Source organism: Meles meles, chromosome 14 (genome assembly GCF_922984935.1).
Source record: "Meles meles chromosome 14, mMelMel3.1 paternal haplotype, whole genome shotgun sequence".
NCBI classification, from domain to species: Eukaryota; Metazoa; Chordata; class Mammalia; order Carnivora; family Mustelidae; genus Meles; species Meles meles.
Window position 1 is genome coordinate 55,210,995 of NC_060079.1, and position 27,501 is coordinate 55,238,495.

The 27,501-nt window shown below is 32.8% G+C and overlaps 1 protein-coding gene across 6 annotated transcripts in view; it reads right to left on the reverse strand.

The window, feature by feature from the left end:
• The window catches only part of MYCBP2 (MYC binding protein 2), a 275,059-nt gene that overhangs the window by 54,468 nt on the left and 193,090 nt on the right, over positions 1 to 27,501 (reverse strand). For 2 of the 6 annotated variants that reach the window (XM_046028201.1, XM_046028198.1), the window contains exons 53-58: positions 24,835 to 24,909; positions 21,764 to 21,988; positions 20,766 to 20,898; positions 18,051 to 18,173; positions 15,200 to 15,355; positions 115 to 1,758 (exon numbers count right to left, since the gene is read on the reverse strand). In XM_046028201.1, coding sequence (XP_045884157.1) covers positions 115 to 1,758; positions 15,200 to 15,355; positions 18,051 to 18,173; positions 20,766 to 20,898; positions 21,764 to 21,988; positions 24,835 to 24,909 — 2,356 coding nt within the window. Of the gene's footprint in view, positions 1 to 114; positions 1,759 to 5,862; positions 5,965 to 15,199; positions 15,380 to 18,050; positions 18,174 to 20,765; positions 20,899 to 21,763; positions 21,989 to 24,834; positions 24,910 to 27,501 lie in introns of all 6 variants that reach the window. The other 4 variants (XM_046028196.1, XM_046028197.1, XM_046028199.1 and 1 more) reach the window with 4 other exon arrangements.

Below are 27,501 nucleotides of genomic sequence, written 5' to 3' on the forward strand. Positions count from 1 at the left end.
CTGTAACATAATTTACAGAGCAGCTCAACTTAGAAGTGACTTAGTTTCTTTTCTTTTTCTTTTTTTTTTTTTTACATAAAGTACTTACACTGGGTAATTCAATAATATTTTTACCTGGGTGAGCCTGTCGCATGTGATATGTCACTGGGTACGGATGGGATTCTCCACACAGCTCACAGATGGTATCTTTCTCTGGTCCTCCCACTGCCAGCTGGGCCATCTCACCAAACAAATTACCCCTGGGTCGAACTTCTGTCTTTTCCTTTTTCTTTTTGTCTTTTTTGGCCTTCTTATTTTCTTTTTCACACTCTTTCTTTTTAAGGACTGCACAAGAACCAGGACTTGGAAAAATCATATTCTGGGAAGCTGCTTTGATAGTAGCCAAAGAGATGTCTTCCCAAAATGCCACTAAATGTTGTAAAGTTAAGGGAAGAGGAGATTTGGACTTCATCGGATGGTGCATAGACATTTCAAAAGTGGCTTCGGTTTTCCCATCCTCACATTTTTCATGCAGAGGTGGTTCTTTAAGCATAGACAACACCTTATTTTTGTTGATACTACCCATTTTAGATATATCTGGTCCATGAGGTGCAATATTAAACATATTCAGTGCAGATGATATCTCCAATGAATGTCTATTTTTTAATTTGGTTTCCTTTTCTTCTGTAGGCTGTTGGCTGTTTAAACTATTTCTTATAGGAGCATGTTCTTTGGAAAGTTCAGGATTAAACTTTAAGAAAGAAGAACAGGCCATTGCATCGTGGACTATGCCTTCATGCCACAGGAAAGAGGCAAAGACTGCTCTGGCACACTCAGCTACGGAAGGAGACATGGCTTGCTTGGCTGGCTCTAAAGGTTTGGATCCGTCTCCTTTAAAGAGAAAGCTAGATTTTTCCTTTTTGGGCCTGGTGTGCCTATTAGCACATTTTCTACTTATTTTGGGGGATGCTCTCATTTCTTGTTCATCTTTCAGTGGCGCTTTTCCTATGCTGAAATGAACTTTATTGGAACTTTCATCGATACTCTTAAATTCACTGCTTTCATCACAGGTACTATCTGTTAGACTATTTGTTTTCAAAGTACTTGAAGTGCAGACCTCAACCACTTCACTGTGAAGGTTTTCTTGTACCACATGGGGAGAAGGAGCTCTATTTTCGGATCCAGGGGAATCTTTAGAATCCTTTGGTACTGGTTTTGGTTTTGGTGATGTTGATCGTCCCCTTAATGGTTCTGTGAGGGGCATTTTCTTCTTGCGTAGGGTGTCTGGGTCAAGTGTGTAAGAGTCTGATTTAGAACGTTCCCGAGGAGGATCAAGTTTAGTTTTAACAGGAGCAGTGCTTTTTTGAGGTAGATTTTTATCATGTGGTGAGGAGGAGCGTGGAGAACTAGCACCAGAAGGGCTAGACCTATTGGTTGGGAGAGTCTTTGGCTTAGGAGATGATGACCGAGAACCTGGTCCTGGGGATTCAGCTCTAAAGCTAGAAGACATCCTCCCATCAGATTTTAGTGTCTGCAAGGTGTTATGGTTGGGGGACAAGGACCTACTATGAGAGTCTGACCTCAACTTTGCAGCATCGGATTTCAACATAAGGGATTCACTAGCTGATAAGCCTTCTGTACCCCTTGGCTTCTTCTGATCAGCAGTAGTCCGGCTCATACGTCCATCAGGTTTAAGTGATCTGCTGTGTTTAGAGGGCAGTTCTGATTTTCCTGGTGTAGAGACTGGTCTAGAAGATGTTGAGATAGTTCCCCGGTCACCTGTATGGTCCATTTCATAGTGAAACTTGTTAATAAAACTATAACTTACTGAAAATATAATCACTAAATAATTGAATAAAAACACAGCTAAAAAATGTATATTGTCATAAATAAAAATACTTAAAGAATAAGGAAAAAAGGGAAATATTTCTTGTAAAATTTCTATTACATCATTACACAACCATTTCCACCAAAAACTATTTCCATGGATGCATAACAGACTGAACAAATACCACCTATGCAACAGTATGAATTACACGATACCTCAATCTCAGCCCTAGTACAATTATTCATTAGAATTTGAATGCAGGGGCAGATTAGAAAGAAAAACCGTAACTATTTTCTGAATAATAAATTAAAACCTATGTATTTTAAAGTATAAAGTAGTTGAGCTAAATTTCCAGTAGAGTCATACCTCACATCATTATTAGGGTAATGGTAAAGATCATACTGAATTAGGAAACTGGATCTATATATAGATATACTTATTCTCAAGTACACAAATACAAGCAATTGGGCCTATAAAGAGCTGCCTAGGAAACACTAGTGATTGGATTAGAATTTATAACTAATATATGAATGCCTGAAAGTTATTATTTAATTACATGTAATTCAGGCAGTCTATTGTTTATAAACAGATTGTATTCTAAGTTTATTAAGTTCATTAAGTTTAGCTGGTTAGAACTTAGAGCTTGTGTCTTCCTGGAAATAAAATGGTGGGATCCTGAGAGTTAGTAGTACAAGTCTGAATCAGGCGGCCTGAAATAAGGAGTCAAGAAAATGACAGAAAAAAGGGGATTAAAAAAAAAAAAAAGTCTCTCTTTGACTTGCAGAGCACTAGTTGTTTCTATAGGGACACCACTGTTCTTGGCGTCCTGGCTCTCAGGCAGTGCCTCTCCTTCCTCATGTTCTCCTTTGAGGCCTTAGAGCCAGGCTGTCTTTGTCACAGGTAAGGGGTCAATCTAGAACATTACCTTTCTTCCATAAAATAAAAACTTCTACCTTTAATGCACATAAAATTAGTTGTCAGGAGAAAAACAATCTGATTAAAGTGATTCAAGTGGTATTAAAGACTAAAAACACATAAATCTAGCTAGAAGTATTTATATTTATTGAAAAAGGGTATGTGGTAAATTGAGATGGATCTCTTAACTGGTTATATTGCAGGTATTTCTCTCTCTCTCTTTTTTGGAAAAAGGGATGCAAACATATTTGGATAATGCAGAAAATGTTTTTTGGCTGTCTGTGTGTGTGTGTGTGTGTGTTTGTATGTGTGTGCGTGCACGTGGGCATATGCAAGTGCACACAGGTATTTGTAGTCAATACTCTAGTTGTCTAAATATCAAGACAGTATTGCCATAGAATTTGCCCTCCCTCTGGAAGGTCCAGAAAGACTGGTATCTTTGTCTGCTATTTTTTAGTGATATAATGTCAACAATGGGTCACGGAATATAGTATGTGCTCAATAAACACTTTTTTCTTCTGTTATTCCCAAATTTCACTTCCCTGAAAATCCACTTTTTATAATGATGACTCCCAAGGCCACAGGGCAGAGGTAATTATAGCCACTATGGAGTAAGGGTCAGATGCTTACAAGTCTTGTAATTCTGTAGAAAAATAATGAAGTATGGCAAATAGCCTCTCTAGAACATATTAATGAATGGAACAGTTATTTTAACTGTGAAACACCAGTGTTGAGAATAATTATTCTCATTCTTTGAATGAGAAAAATACACTAAACATAATGCTCTTCAGTTTCTACAGTTCTTTATCATTCTATCATGAATTTCATTTATTATATGTAGTATGTGTTATTTGCATAAAGATAGTATAAGAGACAAGGCTAAATTGAGGGAAAAGTCGTGAAAAAAATCACATTATAAAAAAATTCTAGACACTGATGCTACCTTGGTAGAACACAGATAAAAAAAGATGTAAAATCTGACAAGTAAGTGCTCTAAAACTGTACAAAGGTAGTTTAGCAAACTGCTGCTCAAATTATTGATCTAGTAATGGGTCCATAGAGCAAATTTTATAAATAAACTCTATTTGGTAGAATTAAATATCAGCCTAGTTCTTTCCACTAATTTTCCATGTGTGATGTTTGGAGTTCTAATTTTTGTTACTAATTTGATAGCCGGAAGTGCTATCATCATCACATTTACTTCAGAAGCTGAACTATATGTAACAGTAAAACTAGACAATTAAGTAAATAGTAAATCTTCTATGTTTGCCAGTCCCTTCTCTAAGAGATCAATTCATGGATCGAAACAGGTATGCTTTCTAAATCAATGGTATGCAATTCCTCATAAAGGGAGATCTCTGTGGTTGGCTGAATAATGGAATCTTACAAATATCAGGAACACCACTTGTCAAATGCTAGCAAAAAATGTTTGCTATATAGAGAAGGTCAGAGAGTACAGGTGTCTGTATACTTCATCTCTTTGCCTCTAGCAGTGGTGAGTATTTTCTCAAGATCTGTAAGTGGCCAAAGCTGAATACCTTTTGGGAGTCTGAGTTTATAAATAATGCAGAATTATTTCTTCCTGAACTGTTAATTGCCAAATTATAAATAAATCCTTTTGACAAATTTACTTTTCCAAAACATATTTCATATATTTTTAAAAAAGAATGTCATGTTTGCTAAGTATGATAGGCCCATGTGCTAACTAATTGATGTTTATCTTCTTCATTTGGGTTTAAAAAGTTTTGGAGCATGTAGTAAGTATTAGGAAAAACTGTCATTTGTAGCTGCTTGAAATATCAGTAAATATAAAAAAGATCAATAAATATAAAGTATTTAGAACATACATAATACTTTCACATTCATCACTTAATTAATTTAATGATTGTATTTATCGTACGTAAGTTTAAGTGACAGTAGGCAAAAACTGTCTAGCCTCAATGGATTTCTGAAGAAAAAATAACACAGGGCAGGATGGAAATTTAGTACCTTCAAACAAATTAGTAAACATGTTAAATGCTATATATTCATTCACCAATGACCTGTATAATTTTTTCATGCCAAAATTATAAATGATCAGGTTATGTGATACTACACTATAATTAACATACCATAATATAATACTCTATTGTGCTATGCCATACTGTGTATAAGTTATACAACTCTATGTACAGATCAGGTTCTACAATACTATTTACTATCCTATAGGAATATATAGTATCACTGTGAGCTGTAAAAAGGAGAAATGTAAAAACATTTTATCGATTTCTAAGAGAAAGGAAAATTACTTGAAAGACATGTAATATGTTAACCACTGGTACAAAAATAATTTGATAAAATTTTCTTAAAACACAGGATTTTAAGTTCAATTAAATATTACTTTAAGACAAAAAAACGGGTAGGCATCTATAGTCCTGTAAAAGACCAAAAGCATATTTTTAAACTGTCTGAAATTTTATCAGTTGTCATAGTAGTTTGAATATTTCTAAATTTAAAATTTTAAAACTAAGTAACTAAGAAAATGCTACAAAGGAGACTCAATGACAGATGGGACATGTATCTGTATGTATCTATGTATGTATCTATGTATGTATATCTATCCTGATAACTAAGTTAAACTAAAAAACTTTAACTTAATTTTCAAAGAAGAAACTAAAACAGGAAAATGATTTAACATTCTGTAGCAGAAAAATAAGTTTAAGACTAAACCTGCCACATGAGATACTACGTTCTTACAGATCACAACGTCCTTTATGCCTTATACATCTATACCATCTGTTCAAATGATACTGGCTTAACAATTTCCCAAATCAGGGACTTCTTTCAATATCCCTATTTTGTTTTTGTTTGTTTGTTTTTCCTATTTTGTTTTTTTAAGACCTTACAGAGGCCTGATATTAAGTAAAGTAATACTTAACCTATAAATACAATTAACATGCATATCAACAGGATAATTAACAATATAATATTGAATAGGTACAACACAAGTTGCACCAAAATATCAAATTTTAAATAAAATGATAAACTTTAATCTTTAAAAATGGAATGGAATGGAAATGATTGAGGTGAACTAATAAAACTTTATTGAAACCTCCTATGTTCACTACGAATGGCCCATCCGTGAATGCACGCATACCCACCCTTGAGTTTGTGAGACAGAGATGAGAGAGCAGAGGCAGGCCCAGCTACACCATAAGTTTTGTAAATGCGCTCGCGAGAAGCAAGGTTGTGAGATGGAGATTCTATAGTGGAAAACATTGTCAAAGAAGCAGCACAGATTCAATGGAAAAAAAAATTCAGCAGAGAACACAAGCAGAAACAAAGCATTTCAAATGGTATGCACAATCACCTTAGTAAAAAGTTTGTATTTTGCTAAATTTTCCAACAGGTTTATATTTCTCTAAAATTAAAATGGAAAACAAAGACCAAATTGATTTAAATTAATTAAGATAGCTCCAAATGTATTAAAAGTTAAGGCTCATTTCTCTCATAAACCAAATTTGAACATTCCTTTTTAGACTAATATTTCTTTAACTCAGTTTTCTTTTCTTTGGTGCTCACTTACTTATAAATAAAAGTTTATAAGTAAATTTTTTTCTTTGGTAAATAGTGGGAGATACAGAAATATTACTTACAGTTTAGCATACTACTGTTGCCTAGTTTTCTGTATGGACACATGACTATGACTTTTCCAGTATGTATGGAAACATTTAGGGTTGACTACTTTTCTGAATCCACCTTCGGTGGGAAATGTTAGTGCTACTCCCAATATTTAGTATTTGTTCTGTAGAGCCTATTACTGAGATACCAAATTTTGTTTATAAAAAGTTTTGCAACACAAACAAAGCAAAGCAAATTTATAAGTCACTGAAAAATGTTAGACACATTAATGATTTACCATGCAGAAAACAAAGTTCTCAAAATTATCTTTTTTCCAAATAATAGAACTTCTAAATTGTAATCTTAAAAAACGTATCAAAATCTGAAAAAAAAGTATTTTATTTAAAATTTCAACTCACAGCAATGAAAATAAGTGTAATCAGTTGAGCTAAAATAAATTCAGGCAGTAAGGAGATAACTTTATTATTAAAACAAAAATTGGATACAATATACACTTTTCTCAAAACAGAAAAAGTAATAGTTGACTGACTTATTAGCATGACCAAGATTAAAGACGAACTACTTATACGCCAAGAAGTCCTTCCATGCAAGGTACGGACTATAAATTACATGTCAGACACTGTTCTAGGATCTGAAGATAAAACAATGAGCAGAAATAAAGTCCATGCTCTTAGGGAGTTTATCTATCATCAGGTAAAAGGAGAGGCAACAAGCAAATATATACTAGATCAAGTGGTGATGAATTTGGGAGCCACAAGCATGCAGATGCTGAGTGACATTCCATGCCTGGAGAGGACCAGTTAGGGATGGGGTCCAGAAGAGACGAAACCCTGGGACATCCCTAGGAAGACACAACAGAGGAGGATGCAGTAAAGAGAAATGAACAGTCAATGAGGTAGGAAACATCCAGCAGAAGATGTTTCAGGGAAAAAAAGAGGGATCAACTCTGTCACACATTGCTGGACAGATCAAGTACCATGAGATCTTAGCACTGATGAACAAAAGTGACTAGATAATTTCTGTGAATATGGATGACTGCAAGGACCTCTTGCAGTTGTTCAAGAAAGAAAGGCAGGAATGCATGGAGAGATGGGGCATACATGCCCTCAAATCATTTTCATTTAAGTTAAAAAAAATAGTAATTTTTAATGTTTTTGAGCACCTTCTTTTTGAAATCTATAAAACCTCAAAGGTACCAAGCACTGCAAAAGGAGTTTTTCTGCTATTTAAATCTCATATAATACAAAGTCTGAATCTGTCGCTGAAAATATCCCTTAAGAGGGTACCAGGTTTTGGCTAGAAGAGTTAATTCAAGGGGAATTCAAACTACAAATTTAAGGATACAGTCTTTTTAAAAAAGATTTTATTTATTTATTTATTTGTCAGAAAGAGAGAGAGAGAAAGCACACGAGCAGGCAAAGAGGCAGGCGGAGGTGGAGAGAGAGGCAGGCTCCCACCGAGCAAGGAGCCCAATACGGGACTCGATCCCAGAATCCTGGAATCATGACCTGAGCCGAAGGCAGTGGTTTAACCCACTGAGCCACCCAGGCATCCCTAAGGATATAGTCTCGTGGCTTGCTTGCTAAAATCTATGAAGACAGGTTTTAGCAGGAGGACACCAGAAAAGAAATCAGAATACTATCTTAATTGGAAGCACCCATAAACATAAATGTGAAAAATAAGGCAATTTGTAGGGTAAGATGTTAGAGGTTTAAGGACAAACTCCTGGAAAAGGTTTTGAAGCCAAAAATTGCTTTGAAGTCTTTTCAATGTTACAAAGCTGAGAGAGATTGAATTCCTAAGTATGATTCAAGAGAATAAGAAGGAACATTTTTTGAAAGTCTTAAATGTCTAAAGAAATTAAGCTGTGACTACACACCTGTTCTATGCATCTAATTTTTACAAAATTAGCTCATATTTGAAAACAGTTTGTTACAATTTTTTAAAAGATTTATATTTTTCAATTTAAAAAGAGAAATAATCCTTAAGACATACACTGATATCTTTACACAAAAGAAGTTAATCAACTTTCAGGCAATTTGTTGGAAACTAAATAATCATGTTCTTTTTAAAATCTCACTTTTTAGGCAAAACACCCAATTATTAAATTTGCCTCTGTGGAATTCTGATTATTTTGGGTGTAACATACAGTTCACTAAAGAGAGTATTAAAGGCAATATAAAAAACAGGATTTTTCTCCAGTACTCATATGAAGTCTATATTGTGTGTTTGGTATAAAATATCCCTTTATTAACAATATGGTTCTTAATGTGTCATTTATTCTTAGTTTTCTTTGTTTTGGATCCCAATGATTAAGTTCCCTGGGGAACTTAGTTCATTTTCACATCACAGCAACTCTGAGTTCACTGTAAACTGTACTTAAAAAAATTACTCCCTAGGTACTGATAAGAAAAAAAAACAGTATAACTTTCATTTTTAATAGGAAAGCATTCTTGTTTCAGTTTAACAAGGACAAATTGTGGTTCTGCTGTGAATTTTAGAACCCTGACCTTTGTCACTGGGAACATAAACTGAAAGAATCAAAGAATATGTCACCATCTAGTGGCAGCACACAAAACTGCAGTTCTGGGATTTAAAAAGTAGCATATACTTATTTTCATTGTTAAGTCAACAATTAAGCAATGATTATTGTTAATTGTATTAACAATGTTGTATTGTATTGTAAATGTTAAATGGAATATTATAAGCACTATTCTGGAAATACATTATATCTAAGAGGTCAGGTGTCTAATCACATCACCTATGTCACTATCCCTGACACTCTGATAGGGGAAATAATATTGATGGAATTTTTTCTACTTAACATCCATCCTATAGAAGGCTACGAATAACTGGCAGAAATAATCTTCAGCACCTATTTCTCCTTCTTTTCTAGTTCTCAATCTTAAAAAGATTTGGATTGGATTTGATAGTCTCAATAAAATTACTAAATGTAATACTAACATAGATATTTGAAAGTATTTGAGGACATTTTATAAGTAAGTCTATGACAATGCTCAAATTTCACTGTATTCTGGTCCATGCTTATGCATACCTACATTGACGTGTGTGTATATATATGTTTTAAAATATAAGAAAGAAATCTAATTCTATAGATCCTTCATAAGCAATGATCATAAAATTTCACTGAGCTTATTATGGTAGAACGACAGGGACAGTGCTCCTGACTTTCTTCACCTGATTTAAATCCCAGTACTGTACATTTGTATTCTGCTCTGAATAGAACTTTAGATATTTTTGACAGTATGGATGCCTTCCACAGGCAGAAAATGCTTAAGTTGAACTTGATATTCTGGAAACTATTTTAAAATTATCTATTTTTAAAAATACAAAAAAAAAACTAGTTTATTGGTTCTTGAGACGCTATATAAATTAAACATTCAAAATGGTCAAAAGATGTGAGTAATTGAACAATATGCAGATAAAAATTAGTGTAATTAAGTATAACAATTATTCTCACTTCTGTCTATTAATAGTTTGGAGGATTTAAAAGAAGGTGATAGTAATAATCATATACTCTTAGCTAGTAGCTGTCTGGACTGAGAGTTTTAGATGCAATATCACTGCATGATCAGTAAATCTCGAATACTGGTAAATGTATCAGGAAAAACGCTGAATTACGTGAATGCTAAAGGAATGGGAAATAAAATCTATTCATTAAATGAATTATAAAATAATGAAATCTAGAACAAAATTTCCAACTGAAGGATAAAATAGAAATAAGCTTTTCATTAAAATTTAACACTAACCTAAATGATAAGAAAGTTGTAAGAAAGATGGATGAAAATCTGTAAGGTGGATAACCCCTAAAACACAATGTGTCTCTAAGTAACTTCTAGACATAACTGCACCTGCATAAAACATACTCATAGCACATTACTGAATAAATAGTAAATTCCAAGTAACTATGGTTAAGGGATATAATATTAGGGAAAAGTGTATCATTTCAGAGTTTTTGATGCCTGAGATAGGAAAATTCTGAGAAAATTTGATGTGTATGTATCCTGGGCCTTAGAAAGAATAACTTCAAAAAACTCCGTGAAAAGGTTAAGTTTTACTCCTTAAGCAATAATGTGAGGCACAAGAGGGCTGGGGATGCTCTCAAAAATAAAAATCTGGCTCTCCACAAACTTCTTACTAGTTGCAAGACGAAAAATGGTAACTATCCATCAGAGAAATCAGACACTTTGTTCAGGTTCATAACCGTCTTGTCTTCAGCAGGATACAACTAATGTAGCACAAAGACAGCTAAAACTGAAATCAAGACAAAAAGGCTTTTAGAGAAGATACTTATGTTTGAAGAAAGAAGAAAAGAGAAGGCACATAAATTCAAGGTTCCATCTGTGCCATGGCTTCACGGTAGGCAGGTAAGCAAATGGGACAAATTTTGCAGTATGATTACAATCCAGGATAGAAAGGACCTCTCAGTCTTGGAAACAAAGCTGGCATTTATACACTAACATTCATAGTAATACCTGAAAATAGTGTTACTACATGAAGAATCAATCACAAGAAAAATAAAAGTTATGCTGTAAAATGTACACTGAACTAGCTAGGAAACCTTAATTGTTTCTTTCCAAATTCTTTCTTCGATGTTAAGTGCTTGCATCAAAAGGCAACAGTGATATCCGCAGATAACACGTACGGGGCACCCCACTTTATGGCGGGGTAAAAAGGGCTCAGAAGTGTCAGTTACCTAACTATATAAAGCTAGTAAGTGGCTGGAGGGGAAATTTGAGTTTTAAGTCTTTCCATCACTTCATCTCTATAAGCTAAATAAACACAGTGCTTTAGTATATATTTATATTCTCAAATGTAAATAAATATGGATGCAGATACTCAAGTGGACCTTTTTAGTCACATTTAGCAAATTTTGGTTTCATTTAAGAATGTGACATACAGGTATAACAGAAAACCTCTTGTTGCAAGGTAACCTTGAGGTTTCCTATCTGGGCTTGAAAGTCCTGTCAAAATAACAGATAACATAACAAATAATAACGAAATAACATGTTACATGTTTAAAATGTCTGGGAGAATACTAAATTGTCTTCAGTATAATTTTTTTCTACAAGAAAAATAAATACAAACTACTTAGCATCCTGTACAGTAGATATAAATGCCCATATTAAACACAGTCATTTGGGATAGTTTCTCAGTTGGAGGATCGTGCTTAAGTATAAACTCAGAATTATCATAACTTTGTATATTAGGCATCATATAGGCATTATAGCAGTTTATTTATTTATTTATTTATAGTGGTTTTAATTAGTACTGAAATATTATTCCTCTTCTTTGAAGATATACTCTGAGTAAAAACTGGAATATCTAGCATGAAATAATAAGAACTACATGATCTTAAATTCATGTTTTACAGTGAAGAAAGTGATCATCTTAGGCATTTACACTCAATAAATATTCCTTCAATGCCTATGATGTATGAGACCTGGGCAGGGGCTATGGAACAGAAAATGATGCTTTCAAAATGAATGAGTAAAGACAGTGAAAGTAAGCGGTGTGATATTCTTATAGAAAGCAGGCAGAGATATCATTTTCCACCTCAGTTCACTAGACCCTCATTGCAAAATTCTAAAAACTCCATAAATAATCTGAAATAAAAAAGTAAATTACAGTACAGTAATGAAAAAGCTTACATGCACACTTCTCTCATGCCTATCTACACATAAGGGAAATTTGTAATTTTTTCTGTAATCATTCTATTTTACTACAATAACAGTTGAAAAAATGTGTGTATATATAATTTTGTTAATTTCAAAAAATATTACCGAATTAATTTAATGTACTAGGATAAATACCAATTCCGAAGATTAGTGAAAAACTACGCCTCAGGAACAAAACAACCTAAAGAATTACCGATAATAACACTCACAGAAATTCTAGGTAAAATTAACATGTGGGTCAGTTTAATACATGTCTACGTAGAGCTTGTCTACTTAACTGGGAACCTGAGTTCTGACATTTAGGAAATCTTTTTTTCCTTTCCAACTATTCTACATTCTTAAAATTAAACTATAAAACAAACTAATAAAACAAAACAAACAAAATACTCTAGATGATAAAACAAATGTAATCAGAAATTTTAAAAACACATATTGGGGCACCTGGGTGACACAGTTGGTTAAAGTGTCTGACTCCTGGTTTCAGCTCAGGTCATGATCTCAGGTAGTAAGATTGAGCCCTGTGTCAGGCAGTGAGCTCAGAAAGGAGTCTGAGTTTCTCTCTCCCTCTGCATCTCCCCCATACCCACCACCCTGCCCCAGCTTGCTCTTTCTCACATAAATAAATCTTAAAAAAACACCCCACACATATTAAAGGCCAGTTTGGGCAGTATTACTTATCAGCAGCCAAAGGTGAATATTTAAAACATGGCATTTGTAGTCAGTAGGACTGGCCTCACATTCTGGCTCTACCATTTTACTGTACGTGTTTCTAGGGAAAATCATTCATTCTAAGCCTCTGTTTCTTTGATGGTGATATTACCTTAAATGAGGATGTATTAAAGTGCTTAAACATAGTGTTTAGTACATAGTGGTGATTATCAGTATAAGCAAAAATTAGTAAATATATGTTTTCTTTTTTTTTTTTTTTTTTAAAGATTTTATTTATTTATTTGACAGAGAGAGATACAAGTAGGCAGAGAGGCAGGCAGAGAGAGTGAGAGGGAAGCAGGCTCCCTGCCGAGCAGAGAGCCTGATGCGGGACTCGATCCCAGAACCCTGAGATCATGACCTGAGCCGAAGGCAGCGGCCTAAACCACTGAGCCACCCAGGCGCCCCTATGTTTTATTTTCGTATCATAAAAGTGTAAGACAAAAATGAGTCTCATATTACTAATTAGTAATGGGAAATTCAGTATGTAGCCATCTTCTAAAGCAAGGTGAACTGCTGGTATGACGGACAGCAATGATGTTCAGGAAAGAATACCCTGCTTAGGTAGTCTTAACAATAAGCACTCTGCTACATTTAGTTTTCTTAACATGAAGTGATTAAGGTCATTGTAATTTGTTTCCAAAACATTAAAACTATTTTTACATTCTGCATTGTTTTTAGTCATCTAAAAATGAAGAATTCTGGTTTCTAGAATTTGGAAATCAAACTTCAATGATATTCTGATGAGACTAAGAAGTTTAGAAGAAAGATTTAAGTAATCCTCATTGTTGGAGTACAGGCAAGCAATGATTCAGAACATTGATAACCGAGATATGTCTAGGCCACGATTTCAAATTTGCTCCAAGATGGTGAAGGAAGAAGTGGTACTGATAACACCTAGACACAACAGGCATAAAATTATCTTGATACAATGTCAGTTGGAAACCTATTATCCTTTGGGAGAGACAAATCTGATTTTATTATGGTTGTTATATTTTGAAATATTTATTAAATAATTTGGTAAAGCAATAATTACACTTTTTTTGAGAAGACTTGCAATGATCCTTCAGTAGACTGAAAATATCCTTACTTTTTCTCTTTGTCTGCTGCTGCTATGACATTATCAGGGTAATTTCTTGTTTAAAATATTATACCTAATATGGATTTTCTGCCTAACTGATCGTGATTTTCCCGTTTTTGTTTTGTCCTTTGTCTTTACCTTTCAACCTTCCTGTAATCTGGGCACATATAAATGTAAAAAAAAAAATGTTGCTCCATAAAATGAGTAAGCTAAGCTGTCACTTCTCTTTCCTTCTTCTGTAATGCTTACCAAGGAAGGAAAAAAACTACTCTATACTCATGACACTATTATATTTCCTTGAAATTCTTTTAAGAGATAATCGAGTGAATATTTACATATATAAAGAAAATGACTGGCTAGAAATTGATATTACGTCTATTTCTAAACTACTTAATTTCATTAAACTTGTCTAATATATAGTACAATTCTAGAAAAGTTTATACTCCTATATAGGCTAACATAGATAATAATATCATAATGAGTAACATCATTTGCATGAGGTAGGACTTTCATAAATATCTCATTCAGTGAGCATGCCTATATATTGTATAGCTGATATATGAACTGAAGGCCAAAAAGAACATATTGTTGTCATACTGCAAGAAGCTTTGAAAAGTTTATGTGGAAGCCTCACGAGGTCATTAAGAAAAACGAACACTCCATTAAGAGTAATTTGTTTGGGTCTATTTTACAGATCAATGTGAGTTACTGTCCTGGATGAAGGGCAAAAGCAATCCGAGAAGGCAGAGCTAAAATCAAATGACCACTTTAACATAGTAGGAAAAAGAAAAACAACAAAAAAATAAAAAGCAAGAGAAGAAACAACAATTTGAGAAAATCTGGAAACCTAAAGTTGCTACACATTTCACAGATACCAAATTCACTTAAAAGAAACAAACAAACCTGCCCAATACCACCTCTCCTCCACCCACTTGTACAGTGAAATAGGTTTATTCTTTTGGGGCATCTCTAAGTAATAAAGATCCAGCGTAAAACAATGAAAGTTATCTCTATAACTGATGCTTAGCATAGTCGTGCATATTGTAAAAGAAAAACTTAAATAAAATAGGTTTTTCTTAACATACTTTAACATATGTATTTGCTTATGCTGGAATTAGAATAGAGAGCATAATAGTCAGACTTCAGTAACTATACTTAATAAAAAAATGAGTGATTAAAAAAAAATGTCTTAGCTGCAGAATGTCTTAGCTGAAAATAGCTTAAATGCTTCAAAAATGCGGGAAGGGATAACATCCTCATAAAATAAAACCAGTCAAGTGAGTTGATAAATAATCAGTTAACTGATAAACAACTCGGAACAAAGCTTCAGAAATGGCTTGATGAGGCAGGTAAGGCTGACAGACTTACTCTGAAGCTGAGGCTGCTGGAAGGAAAGGGGCTGTCCGAACACAAATGGGCTGTGGACTAGGGAAGAGGGAGGTTTTGCAGCTTGATCAAAGATGGAAGGAGCTGGGAGATTGGGCCGTGACTGAATGGAATTCAATATGGCACTCAGTTGGTCACCTGCAGTGGGCAAAACAGTCAAAACTACAACTTGTTATTAATTAACATCCAAAATGGCAAAGAATATGGTGCTTTATGACATTCAGATAAAGTTAAACACTAAATAAAACTATGCCAATTCAGAAATGAATGGAAACTGGTGTTGATTATCCTCAAGTTAGGGACAAAATGTTCCATGTTGTTTTAATACTCTTATGTAATAGCCCACCTACAAAAAAATTTATGTAAATTCATATACAACGTTGAGCAGCAGCATGGAAGAATTCAGAGTCCATGAAGAATCTATGATAGATAAGTTGACTCAGTATCTATCATACCAGTGTAAATGAAGATCTAAGTAAACAAAGTCTTCTACATAATACCTAAGAAATAACTAAATAACCCCGCCTTATATGCATTACACTTCATGCAGAAGATAAGCAAATATGAAAAGGTTTTTAAGTAAATGTAGAATTGAAGGGAGGCAAAGCCTATGTTATTATTAACTTAATATATTTAAATTTAGTTAATATATTAATATTTTAAGTTGTTCCTGCCAAAGAAATTACACTTCTTAAAGCATGAACTCCTTTGCTTGGATGAATAATATAAAAATCTGTAAGACCTACAAGATAAAAAGGAGTATGAGCTATCTAATTTGAATAGTAGCTCAAATGTGAATTCTGACATTTTTCCTTAAAATTAAATACAAAGGACTTTAACAGATATTTTTAAAAATATGAAACAATATAATTAGATGGATGATCCTTAGCTCCTTCTTTGTAAGATTACACATATTAAATAGTTTATATGATGCTGAAAAAGAGAAGAAGAAAAAAACATTTAGACCAGTTGATGCAGAAATTGGAAAACAGTATCTTTCCAATCCCTAAATATAATAAAGTTTTTAAAGTGAAAACTTTAAATGAAGCAGGAAAAAGCAAAAGAGTTATATGGAAAGAACTGTGTACACAGCTACATGTCTACTTTTCAAAAACTTACACTGTAAATTACAGAAAGGATTTTAGAGATTATGAAGAATTTTTTACAATTAAGAATACAGATTTTTGCAAAAAACAATTTCTTGAGATTCGACAGTATGAAAATTTAAAGAAAATGGGAACTACTGTTAAAGGTAAGTTCATAAACAAAGGTTAGATGTATTTAATTAGATTTAAGTTTCTTAATACTCCTTTGCACCATCTAAATATTTAAAAAGTCCATAAACAAGTACATGCTATTTCTGAACAGTATTAGCAGAATCACACTTTTAAAAAGTAATACTTTATTATTTCTATTTAAGAACAAATTTTCTCAGCAATGTCTGTCTCTTAAAAGTTGATTTATATATCTATGATGTTTTATAATATTTTAAAGACTGATTTAAAGTGATAGCCACCAGTACAATTAGACATTACAGCATACTATTTGAAATAAATATGGCTTTAAAACAGATTATTAACAAAGCATAGTAGCGCTAAGTAAATGCTGAGATTTTAATTTAAGAATCGATAAGGGAGAGAGAAAGGGACATGAAGAAAACACCACCAAGCATTTACCCTACTTAAATATGAAGATCTAGCTCAGTTAGTTGAAATCTGACCTACCAAAAATAAGCAAGCAGGTATCCCCAAGCCTGCAGGATAGACCAACATAACAGAATAGGAAAAGCCAAAAAGAAATCTTGTCACTAGGCTTCCTTCATATGAATACTTTGTGGAAAGAAATAAAGGTATCAAACAAAATGTAGTTTTGCTTTAAATTGAATATTTCCTTTATAGTGATGTCATTTTGCATCTTGTTGACTATTGCATTATTTCACTTGCTCTGCAAGTCAGGTCTAATGACACTGTTTTTATTCCTTGACATCAAATCCTATGAATTAGTGTAAACAACATTTTAAAGTAAAATTATTTCCAGATAGGCTATCTTCTCCCTCCTACCATCATCCAGCAAGTAGCAAGTAGCAAGTATGCTACTTGCTGATGAAATGCTGATTTAGAAAAGAAGTCAGGATCAGGTACATGGAAAAGAACAGGAATGTGTCTGAATTTAGATACAGATACAATTTTAGATGAAATTCAGGTATAAATTGTTCTGAAGTAATTATTGTTTGCATTGTCCCTGACACTGGTCTCTTCTAATAATGCAGTCCAAAACAGCTACACATACTTTATATTTTTTGGCTTAGGGCTTTTGTTTTTCTTTTCACAACTTTCTGATTTCATTATACATACCAAACCCAAAGATATCATTCATTTCATGTGATTCTAAATTAACTAAGATAACTTGGTTAGACATTCAAAACTGCACATATGTAATAAGGCTGATGTGTAATATTACTCAAAATGTTTTGATTTTAAATGGATCATTGTGGAAGGTTTTTTTTTTTTTTTTTGGTCATTAACACTACTCTTAATAATAAGTGGATGATAAAAACAATAGTTCTTTTACTAGATTTCACAGAATCTTTATGATGTGAATTCCAAGCGAGTATCTTTAAAATAAGAGCATATAAGCAAGAACTCCTACAAAACGTAAACTATAACTGGTAAAAATGGTAACATAAAAACACTTTTGCAAACATTTTGATTGTTAGTTTTCTAGGAAACTTTAATAAAGTTTCACGGGTGAACAGTAAGAAAAATGGGTAAAAGAGAAGGTAATAAAAAATATTAAAGTTGGGTAGGTAAAAGACTCACTTTTAAACACCTACCTTTATTATTTCCAAGTCCATAATCAAATCCTTGGGCGCTGCAACTTGCCCCTTTATTGAAAGCTTGCACTGAGAAAGGGCTTGGAGGAGGAGTCTGAGAATTTTGATCCAGAAGAACTTGTTCTATAATAAAAGGCACAGCTATAACATTAGTTTCTTATGTGCTATTCCCTATTCACTTACATTTCTAGACTCTTTTCAAAAAATCAATCCCAGCACTTCCCTTAGGCAATATTCTTCAGTATGGGAGATTTCAGCAGTGGAAGAGCTCTTCTGGAAAATATCCATGAACATTAATCTCAGTGGGAAAGACGACATCACTCTTAAAACCTCAGAATAGTCTCAGCACCAAGCATGAAGTCTGTTTCTAACCAAGCAGTAACTTTGCCTACTAGTTTTACTTAAAGATATCAGAGACCTGTCTGTAAAGAATTTTAACAAGAGGAAAATTTTGTTTCACTTACATCACCTCATATAAATTGCTATAGTGCCAAATCCTCTTATTTCCATATTAGATACAGTTACTTACTAATACCAATGAGCAGACGATTTGGATACAATTATCAACTAATCTTAGTGATGTTAAGGCACTAACTCATCACTTTTTTCCTGATCACCCCAGGTCTTATGTTAATTTAAGAATCATATTATGATCAAAGATATTTGTATCAAAGAGGGAAAGGATTTTAAGTGATGGCAGAGAGAAATTTAAACTTCTGCTTTTAGGGCTGAATATCTTTCTTAGCAGAAATAATATCCTAATTTAATTTAAGAAGCATTTTATCTAAGAAGAATCTTCTACCTTCTAAGTAAGTAAGTAAAGTAAAATAAGTAAGTAAAATTCTCTCTTTAAAAGTCAGTCTTTAGAATAGACAGCATTTTACATTTTAATAACAGCTAACCTTCCCATCTGGCACATTTATATTATTATTTGTTCATGTAGTTTTCATATCAAACTTATAAAGTATTTTCATTTTGTAAATGAGAAAACTGAATGACAGAGATGTTAGGTAACTTGGCCAAGGTCACACTACTGAAAAGCTGCAGAGCTCGTGTTTGTATTCCAGCAGTCGAGCTCCAGAGTCCACTTTTACACATGAGGCTGTATTAGGCTATATTGCCAATTAAAATAATTATTACGCTAGGAAGGTCCTTTGATAGTTACCTACACTATTCTCATACTATTGAACTATGTCTTCTATAAAGTTGATCCCACTTTAGGTATTTTCATCTATATCTAAATATTCCTATATAGTGGAAATGTTTCAAATTTCTGAATACGTAGTAAGTATATTATAAATGAGAAGGTTATTCTGTAAAATGTCTGATTTACATCAAGTGAACCCTTTTTCATTCTCACAACAAATGGAAGGACAGTTATGCCATTTCTCAACATTATTTCATAACCGCATCATCTCTGACTGTGAAAAGTTTGTCTATAAAGACAAGGAAGGGAGCAGGTTATCAAATTCTATTCATTGACTACTGACACAGGGTGGTATGGTGTAATGAGCACAGCATTTCAAACACGAATGAAGATTCTGGCTCAGGTCTTACATCTGCCATATAGCCAGCTGTATAACCACAGGCAAGTCATTTTAAATTCTGTGACCTCTAGTTTCCTTATCTGTAAAATGAAGATTATATAACTTATCACACAGGGTTGTTGTGAGGAATAAAAAAAGGAGGACTTTAATGTACAATATTAATATATCTAAATGTACTCTGTCATTCATGAAGCTTTAACGTTTTAAAAAATCTATTTATACTTATGGCCATATTACCCTTGGACAATAAATACTGTGAACTTACTCTCTTTTGGATAAATACACATGTTCTTTTATTTATCTGACCTTTTCCTGTAAGTTTTGGGATTTGATTTGGAATAAAATCTATGCTTGACTTACCCATTTATTTTGATGCCCTAACTAATATTTTTGTGACTCAACTTGTATTTACAAAACTTAATATGCAATTAGTATGTTTTAGAACAAGGAACACAAAGATTAAAAACCTGTGCCTGTCCACAAGGGACTCACAATCTACGTTTAAAGATATGAAAATTAACTTCAATATAGAAACAGTTTTGTCTAGTGGTGAATATAGTTCTTTGGGAACACAGAATTCTTGACTCAGTCAGTTTCAGTTAAAGCTTCACCAAAGTGATGACATGGTCTGAATGTTTCTGCCCACAGGAGAATGAATAGAGGGGGACAATAAGGAAAGTCTTTTATTAAATAAGACCGTTACTAAAAAAGATAAAGTTGAAAGCTGAAACTCTACCAATAACTTAGTAATGCTCCAAAAGATGCTATGCATTTATCCAATGCTCAATGAGACAAAATTCAATCAAATGAAATTGCCTGGGAGAAGTACTGTGATTAATGGTTTGAAAAGTGAATCTCCATTTAGTGGCAGAAAGGGTAAAACATTCAGCCCTGGACTGGCACAGAATAATGAATTCACATGAATCCACATCAATGAAATAAAAAGCATTGTTTTCAAGGATGGAATCATATATTTCATATTTTCTTTTAATTCTCTTCTTACATATGCATTCATTATTTTACAAACAAATGTTAACAATTTTAAGATTTTAACCTTTAGTTTTGCTTTTTTACCTAAAACACACACACACACACACACACACACATGCTGTTTACTTCTGCATTCCAAAGGTTAATCAGATTAAATCACAAATTTAAGCCAACTTGCCATCTTCATGTCGGAGGTACTGGTTTCCGCCTCTGTCTCTAGCTAAGGACCATGCCTCTCCTTCATCACTCTCACAGAACTCTACCATGCTGTTCTTATCCAGCTGCACCCACGCACCTTCAGAATTGGTTACCTAGTACATAACAAAAAGCATGATTGATTGGCTTGACTCTTTTAGGGCACTCAGGCTGAAAACCAGCAACAAATTTAAGTGTTTGAATAGGGTAATCATTCAGAAAGTTTTTACCAGAAATTAGTTTCTGAAATTAAGACCACAGCCTGAGGTAAGACAGAAATCAATAAAAGTTCTGTAAAATACTGCTTATTTATGACTTTGGTAAAAATAATAATTTTTAAGGCACAGGATAACCTCTAAGTAACTTGAAATATTACCCCAAAACAGGTGGCACTCTCTTTTTCTTTTTGGCACCTAAAATGTCCTAACATGGCAAACTATTATTTAGATTGGTCGTGTCTATAATACAACCTGAAAATGACCCTGACACTGAGAAATAGCATGACACACTACATCTTCAAGCTCATCAGTGAGGCAAATGCCACAGGTGACTAAAAAGTAATTTTATTTGCTCAGGACTTCAGTGAGACACATAAATAGGAACAAAGAAATGAAACCCTTTGTATGTATTATATCTCCACACCAATTCATAGCATATATTTTAAAGTGCTGTTAATCAATGACGTTATAGTACATTTGTAATTATGAAAAGATATATGCACATACCAAACATTCACATGTACAATACAAATCATTTTGTTAATATAAATATTGTTTTCACAAGGATAATTATAAGAAAAAAATTACTTAAAAAAGAAACAAAAAACTTATGTTAGTAGTATTTGTAATACAAGTAAAGATAAAGAACATTAACATTTAAGAACCTGGGATGGAAATGGCAACCTTTGGAAGAAAGACAATCTCTGGTTGTATTATATTAAAAAGGAATAATTTAGAAGTCATGAACTACAAGAATCCATACCTCTCCCACTGCTTTGACTTTGTTTCCCAGAACTAACATTCCAATTGGGATACCTCTAAGGTTAGGGCAGCTTCTGATGTTGTGACCGGAAGGTCCCGTCTTCACTACCTTGTACATGCCTGGCCCTCCTCGCAAGAACGGCATATCTTGTTCTTGCATTGTGGCTTCCTGTGGGCAGCAGGAGTTTATTTCTTTGAAAAAGTCATCAGTATTAGTTTTAGGTTCCTGAAAATTTGAATAGGAAAAAAAATAAACAAAATACAATCTATTATCACTTTGTCATCCTCTTATTAATAGCTTTTACAGCAAGTCCATAATACTATCAAACGAGTACAATAACAGAATATATACATTAATAACACTACTAAAGAATCTTTCAGTTTCTCAATGCTGAGTAATACTTAAAATAGACGTGAAGAAAAGTTAGTGGGAGAGCAAATGAACCTCTGGTTTTTGCCCACCACAGTTTAAGAAATATGGTAGTACTTGGTTTTATTTTTATCTTTTAATGAAATATTAATATAAAATATTAAATAAATATATTAATATATTAAATAAATATAAAATAAAATATTAAACAAAAAAATACACTCTGTGAACCACAACTGAATAATTTTGAATCATTATTACTGCATTGCTGCATGTTGGTATGGATTAAAAAGTCTAAATCTTCATTTCTTTCCACTTTGTAATATTTATTTATAGAGAAAACAGGTGTGAAGACTCTGGAGACGAATCTATAAATAGTGATAGCAATGATGGAAAAAAAGGGTATAAAATATAACTGCATCTTAATATTTACTAGTTATGAATGAAGTAAGAGTGCTTATAAGATTTTAACAACTCATACGTTCTTAATATAATAAAATAAAAATGTCTTGCTAGATTTGCTAGGCCATTATTAAACATATTAATGCCATTAACAGAAAAAGATGATTATACATCCAGTACAGAGATTAATATCAAAGATGCATTTTTACAGAAACATAATGCATTTAGATGTAAAAGGGTTGCTTCTACAATGAAAGAAAAGGATATGCTCTAAATTTTTTGTTGAATCTGAAATCTGAATGAAATTGTTTCCTATGTGAATGTAATAAAGAGAAATAATAGCCTCCTCTCATTTGTCTTCTTCCCAACCATATGTAAAGGAAAGTTCTATACCGGGGGTTCTTCCGTTGTCATTACTACTCCTTTAAGACAGATTTAAACTGTACTTTTCAATACTAAATACTAGGAGACTCTAAAAATTGCTTTATGTTTAAATACAACAAAAGATGACCATAATGGGGCACTTATTCAAACATTAGGTTAAAATTAAATTAATATTTAGTAATGTCATATAAATGGAATAAAAAATGAAAAAAACCCACTAATATTTATACAAGATAAAATAATCCTGAATAGTTCTATCCCTCTATCACTACAAGTAGTCTCATACTAAATGGTCTTTCCTATGGTAAAAAATTAAATATAAAATCCCGAGGTTAAGAAAAAAATGTGGATTGAAGAATTCTGTGTACCTGTGACTTTAATTCAATATATGATCGGGGAAAAATTTTTTTTAAAGATTTTATTTATTTATTTGACAGAGAGAGATCACAAGTAGGCAGAGAGAGGCAGGTGGGGATGGGGGTGGAGAAGCAGGCTCCCTGCTGAGCAGAGAGCCTGATGTGGAGCTGGATCCCAGGACCCTGAGATCATAACCTGAGCTGAAGTCAGAGGCTTAACCCACTGAGCCACCCAGGCACCCCCAATCAGGGAAAATTTTTAAACCCACTATTAACCTTCACATAATATTCCATAAATTTCATTATGGTGATAAATAATCACCCATTTTTACATATACAAATATGTACTAGAGATAGTATTTATTTACATTTAATATAATTGTCATGCTGTATTTATCTAACATTCTTTAGTCATAAATTGACAATTTGATGGAAATGAGAATTTTAAATACCTGAAAAATTTAGATAAGAATAATCTAAAGTAAACTTAAAATATGCATTGTCCTTACCCATGCATTTGTATTTATATAAACTTACATAAGAGTACAAAGACAGTGCTCAAAACAAAAATGGGAGAGTAAGGGTCTAAACTTTAAACTGTGCTACTACACTAACAAAGTTTTCAGTAAACATTTAAAAATGTCTAGTTGTGAATAATCAATTTTAGTAAATACATCATACTATTTCATAGTTGGAAGAGGCACGTTAGTCCTATTTACAACTCATTTTTAAAAAAAATTACATGGTATGATGTCAAAAACAAGCAAATATGAATAGATTTAGTGAAAAATCAATTTCACTGGTATTCAATGATATATCTACAGTTTTTAACTGAGTTATAACAATATTTCTAACTTTTGATCATTTAGTGTAACATTAAGAGGTAAGTCTTGGTAAAAACTAGTAACAATTTCAAGTTATTCAGTGAAAGGTAATATATGAGAACTTCTATTAAAATATTTGTTATTGAACTATACAAATTAATAAATACAAAACAAAGTCTACACATTTTTTTAATACTAAGCAGCATAAGAAGAACTGATACACAAAAAAGGTCATAGAACTATAGCTGTCATCCTCAAGCAAACCTAGCAATACACACTTCATTAAGTATAGAAATGGAAGACTTGGGGGCCAGCCTGTGAAACTGACGAAGTGCAGTGCTCTTTTTTCTCCCTGCATTCCCACCCCATTCTCAGATGAACATCCAAAAGGGCACAGTGAAAGGCTAGGGAAGAAGAGAAGAGCCATAGAGTGGGGACTTGCCCATTGAAATAAGCAAGCTCTGAGAAAGCCAGATGTGGATGTCATTGTGGGAAAAGCTAGTCATAAATTACATATGCAAATCTCAAGTCATATAAAAGCTTAACTTAAACTAATAATACATTCTTTGGCAAAAGTAGAGGGAAAAGGATTACCATGGAGACTCAACTGTAGCACTTTTTTGGCAAAAATTCTTTTATTAACCATAAGCAAAGGCTTCAAAAGGTAGAAGGTAAAATTTATTATACATGCTGAAATACCTGAATAATGTATGACTGTTCCTTATAGTTAACTCACCTGGGGAAAAAAAGCTTTGGAAGTCCATGAAAATACGTCCAAATCCCTGACTCCTTGGCTAGCATTAAAGATACTCTGAGCGACAAAGTTTAAGAAAGAAAAATATCAACAAAGAAAGGGAACAGGATATTATCTGCAGAAGATGCGTTTACAGTAACAACATTGCTCTGTACTCTAGCACCAGCACTGTGATATTATTTTACTAAAGGGAAACTGAAGCCACCTGAGTAAACCACACAGCAAAGAAAGACTGATAAATTTAAGTTTTTGTCAAAAGCTCTCCATGGATATAGTGTGTCATGCCATTTACTAACATTAAGAGCCAGACATTGATTTAAAGCTTAAGACAGTCAATGCAAGTAGGAAACCTTCAAACTCTTTTAATACACGACATATGTTTCAATACAAGCTAGATTTGTTTTATGACAGAAAACAGTCTGCTATTTTATAAAGAAAGTGTAAATAATATAGATTGTATTGATAATGCAATTATCATTATGAATAATAATGGCATGTAGAATCTGTGGACATTTTTACTTTTTAAAGTACAAAAAAGAAAAAATAAAAAAGCTAAAAAAAAACTCAAGTCATTTTTTTCAATTTCCCTTTCCTCTCTGAATGAGAAAAAATCATTTGGAAATGTTACTGAAAGCTGTTAGGAAATACGTTAAGAAAAGCATACAGAAAAACATACAACCTGAATCTTTTCTCAAAAGACAGACCTAGTTTTCTTCATTTTAAAGCTTAGGAAATGCAGAGAGCATTTTCATCTCTATGTTAGAATCTAAAAATATTTTGTTAAACAACCAACTTGCAGCAGCATGGTCCCAGAAAAATCAACATCTTCACAAAATGTCTTAATGAAAATGTAAATGGGATACATTTTACATAAAAATATCATGCAACTGAATATATTTGTATGATCTGAAATTAAAATCTCTCCAGTGAATAGCAATTACAATTTTACTGCTTATGTAAATACAGTGATAAATGGTTATTTTTGGGGAAAAAAAAGAGGACACTCAAAATGTTAATAAAAGCTGTCGTCATCTAAAACTTCAACACAAAAGAAATGTAATTCCCAACCAATTATGTCACTTTTGATAATGAAAATTTACTTAATATTCTCTAGTTCTGTATTTTCCTCATGTATATATGTATGGACAGATGTAGATACACACCCATATACATACATATGCATGTTAATTCAGAAATATAAGGCATATGAAAGTCAGAAAAATGAATTTCTAGTAATATGCCTACAAATAAATCTAAAACAAAATAAAAACCAACAACCAAACTCCCCTCCACATTTAAAAATGTACAGCAAATAGGGCCCTTTCTCTTCAGGTGAAGTAGAAACAAGATGCAAAACATTTTAAAATATTATTCTTTGGGGAAAAAGATGTCCTTACTGGTTCATTCATGTATATAGAATTTTTGGGCTATGTGCTCAATGGTTTTTCTCCTTCACAGAAATAGTGGTGCAGACCTTTTGACATAAAACAATATCAAGATTTTTTTTTTAGCATTTTCTATTTTTTTCTAGCATAAATTTCTGTAGTGTTAAAAGCAATGTAAAAAGCATTGTGAAAAGCAAGGCAGAAGTTAGTGATAAGAAGCAATGTGGTGATTAACAATATTTAAAGCTTGTACTTTTATTTTTTTTTTTAAAGATTTTATTTATTTATTTGACAGACAGAGATTACAGGTAGGCAGAGAGGCAGGCAGAGAGAGAGGCTCGATCCCAGGACCCTGGGACCATGACCTGAGCCGAAGGCAGAGGCTTTAACCCACTGAGCCACCCAAGCGCCCCTAAAGCTTGTACTTTTATTTCAATGTGCAAACTTAAGTCTTTCCTGAGTCTGAGAACATGAGTTAACATGTATAATGATATTTTAAAGCTACATGACTGCTAACCATTATAATAAATTGTCAATCAAATCAATTTTGTACGTGTTAATCATATATGGAGTCAAATTTGACACTTGTTTGCCTTTGTTCTGAATTTGTGGAAAATTCTTAGCCACACTGGTTTATTATTATTATTTTAAGAATATGATGTCTAAATAAAATTCAGTTTATCAAATATCAATAATACACCTGATAGAAAGCTCGAGTTTAAAAATAATATATACTTGCATGGTTTTCTTAAGAAAATTTAGGAAAGTTGTTTAAAGATATGAACATGCATGAAAATATTAATTTCTCTGAAGTCTCAATTTCTTACTTTAAAATACATAAATTAGGATTCATAGATTAAAAAGAGTACCACTATGTATGTGTGTATATACATATACACAAATACACATATACCTATAATAATCTAAATCCTTTTATTCTCAAAGACTAAAGACAAAGATGGTCTCTTAAGAAAATTAAAACTTAAAGCATACTAAAACCCTAACTAAACTAATGAGCACTAAACTGCAACTCTAAGCTGATAATCTTTCAAGGCACAGAAGATCAAGTAAGTGAATAATTTTCACTGTGAAAATACATGACCAAACATGCCAAATGTTCATGCAAAAATATGATAATTCTTTCATGGTGCTGCCTGATGAGCAGAGTTAAGAATTGCCATTTTTAAAGCGAAAAAGATAAAATTTCACAGGAAAATAAAAAACAGCATATGTATAACAATTAGTGTTATTTTAATTGCCTTAA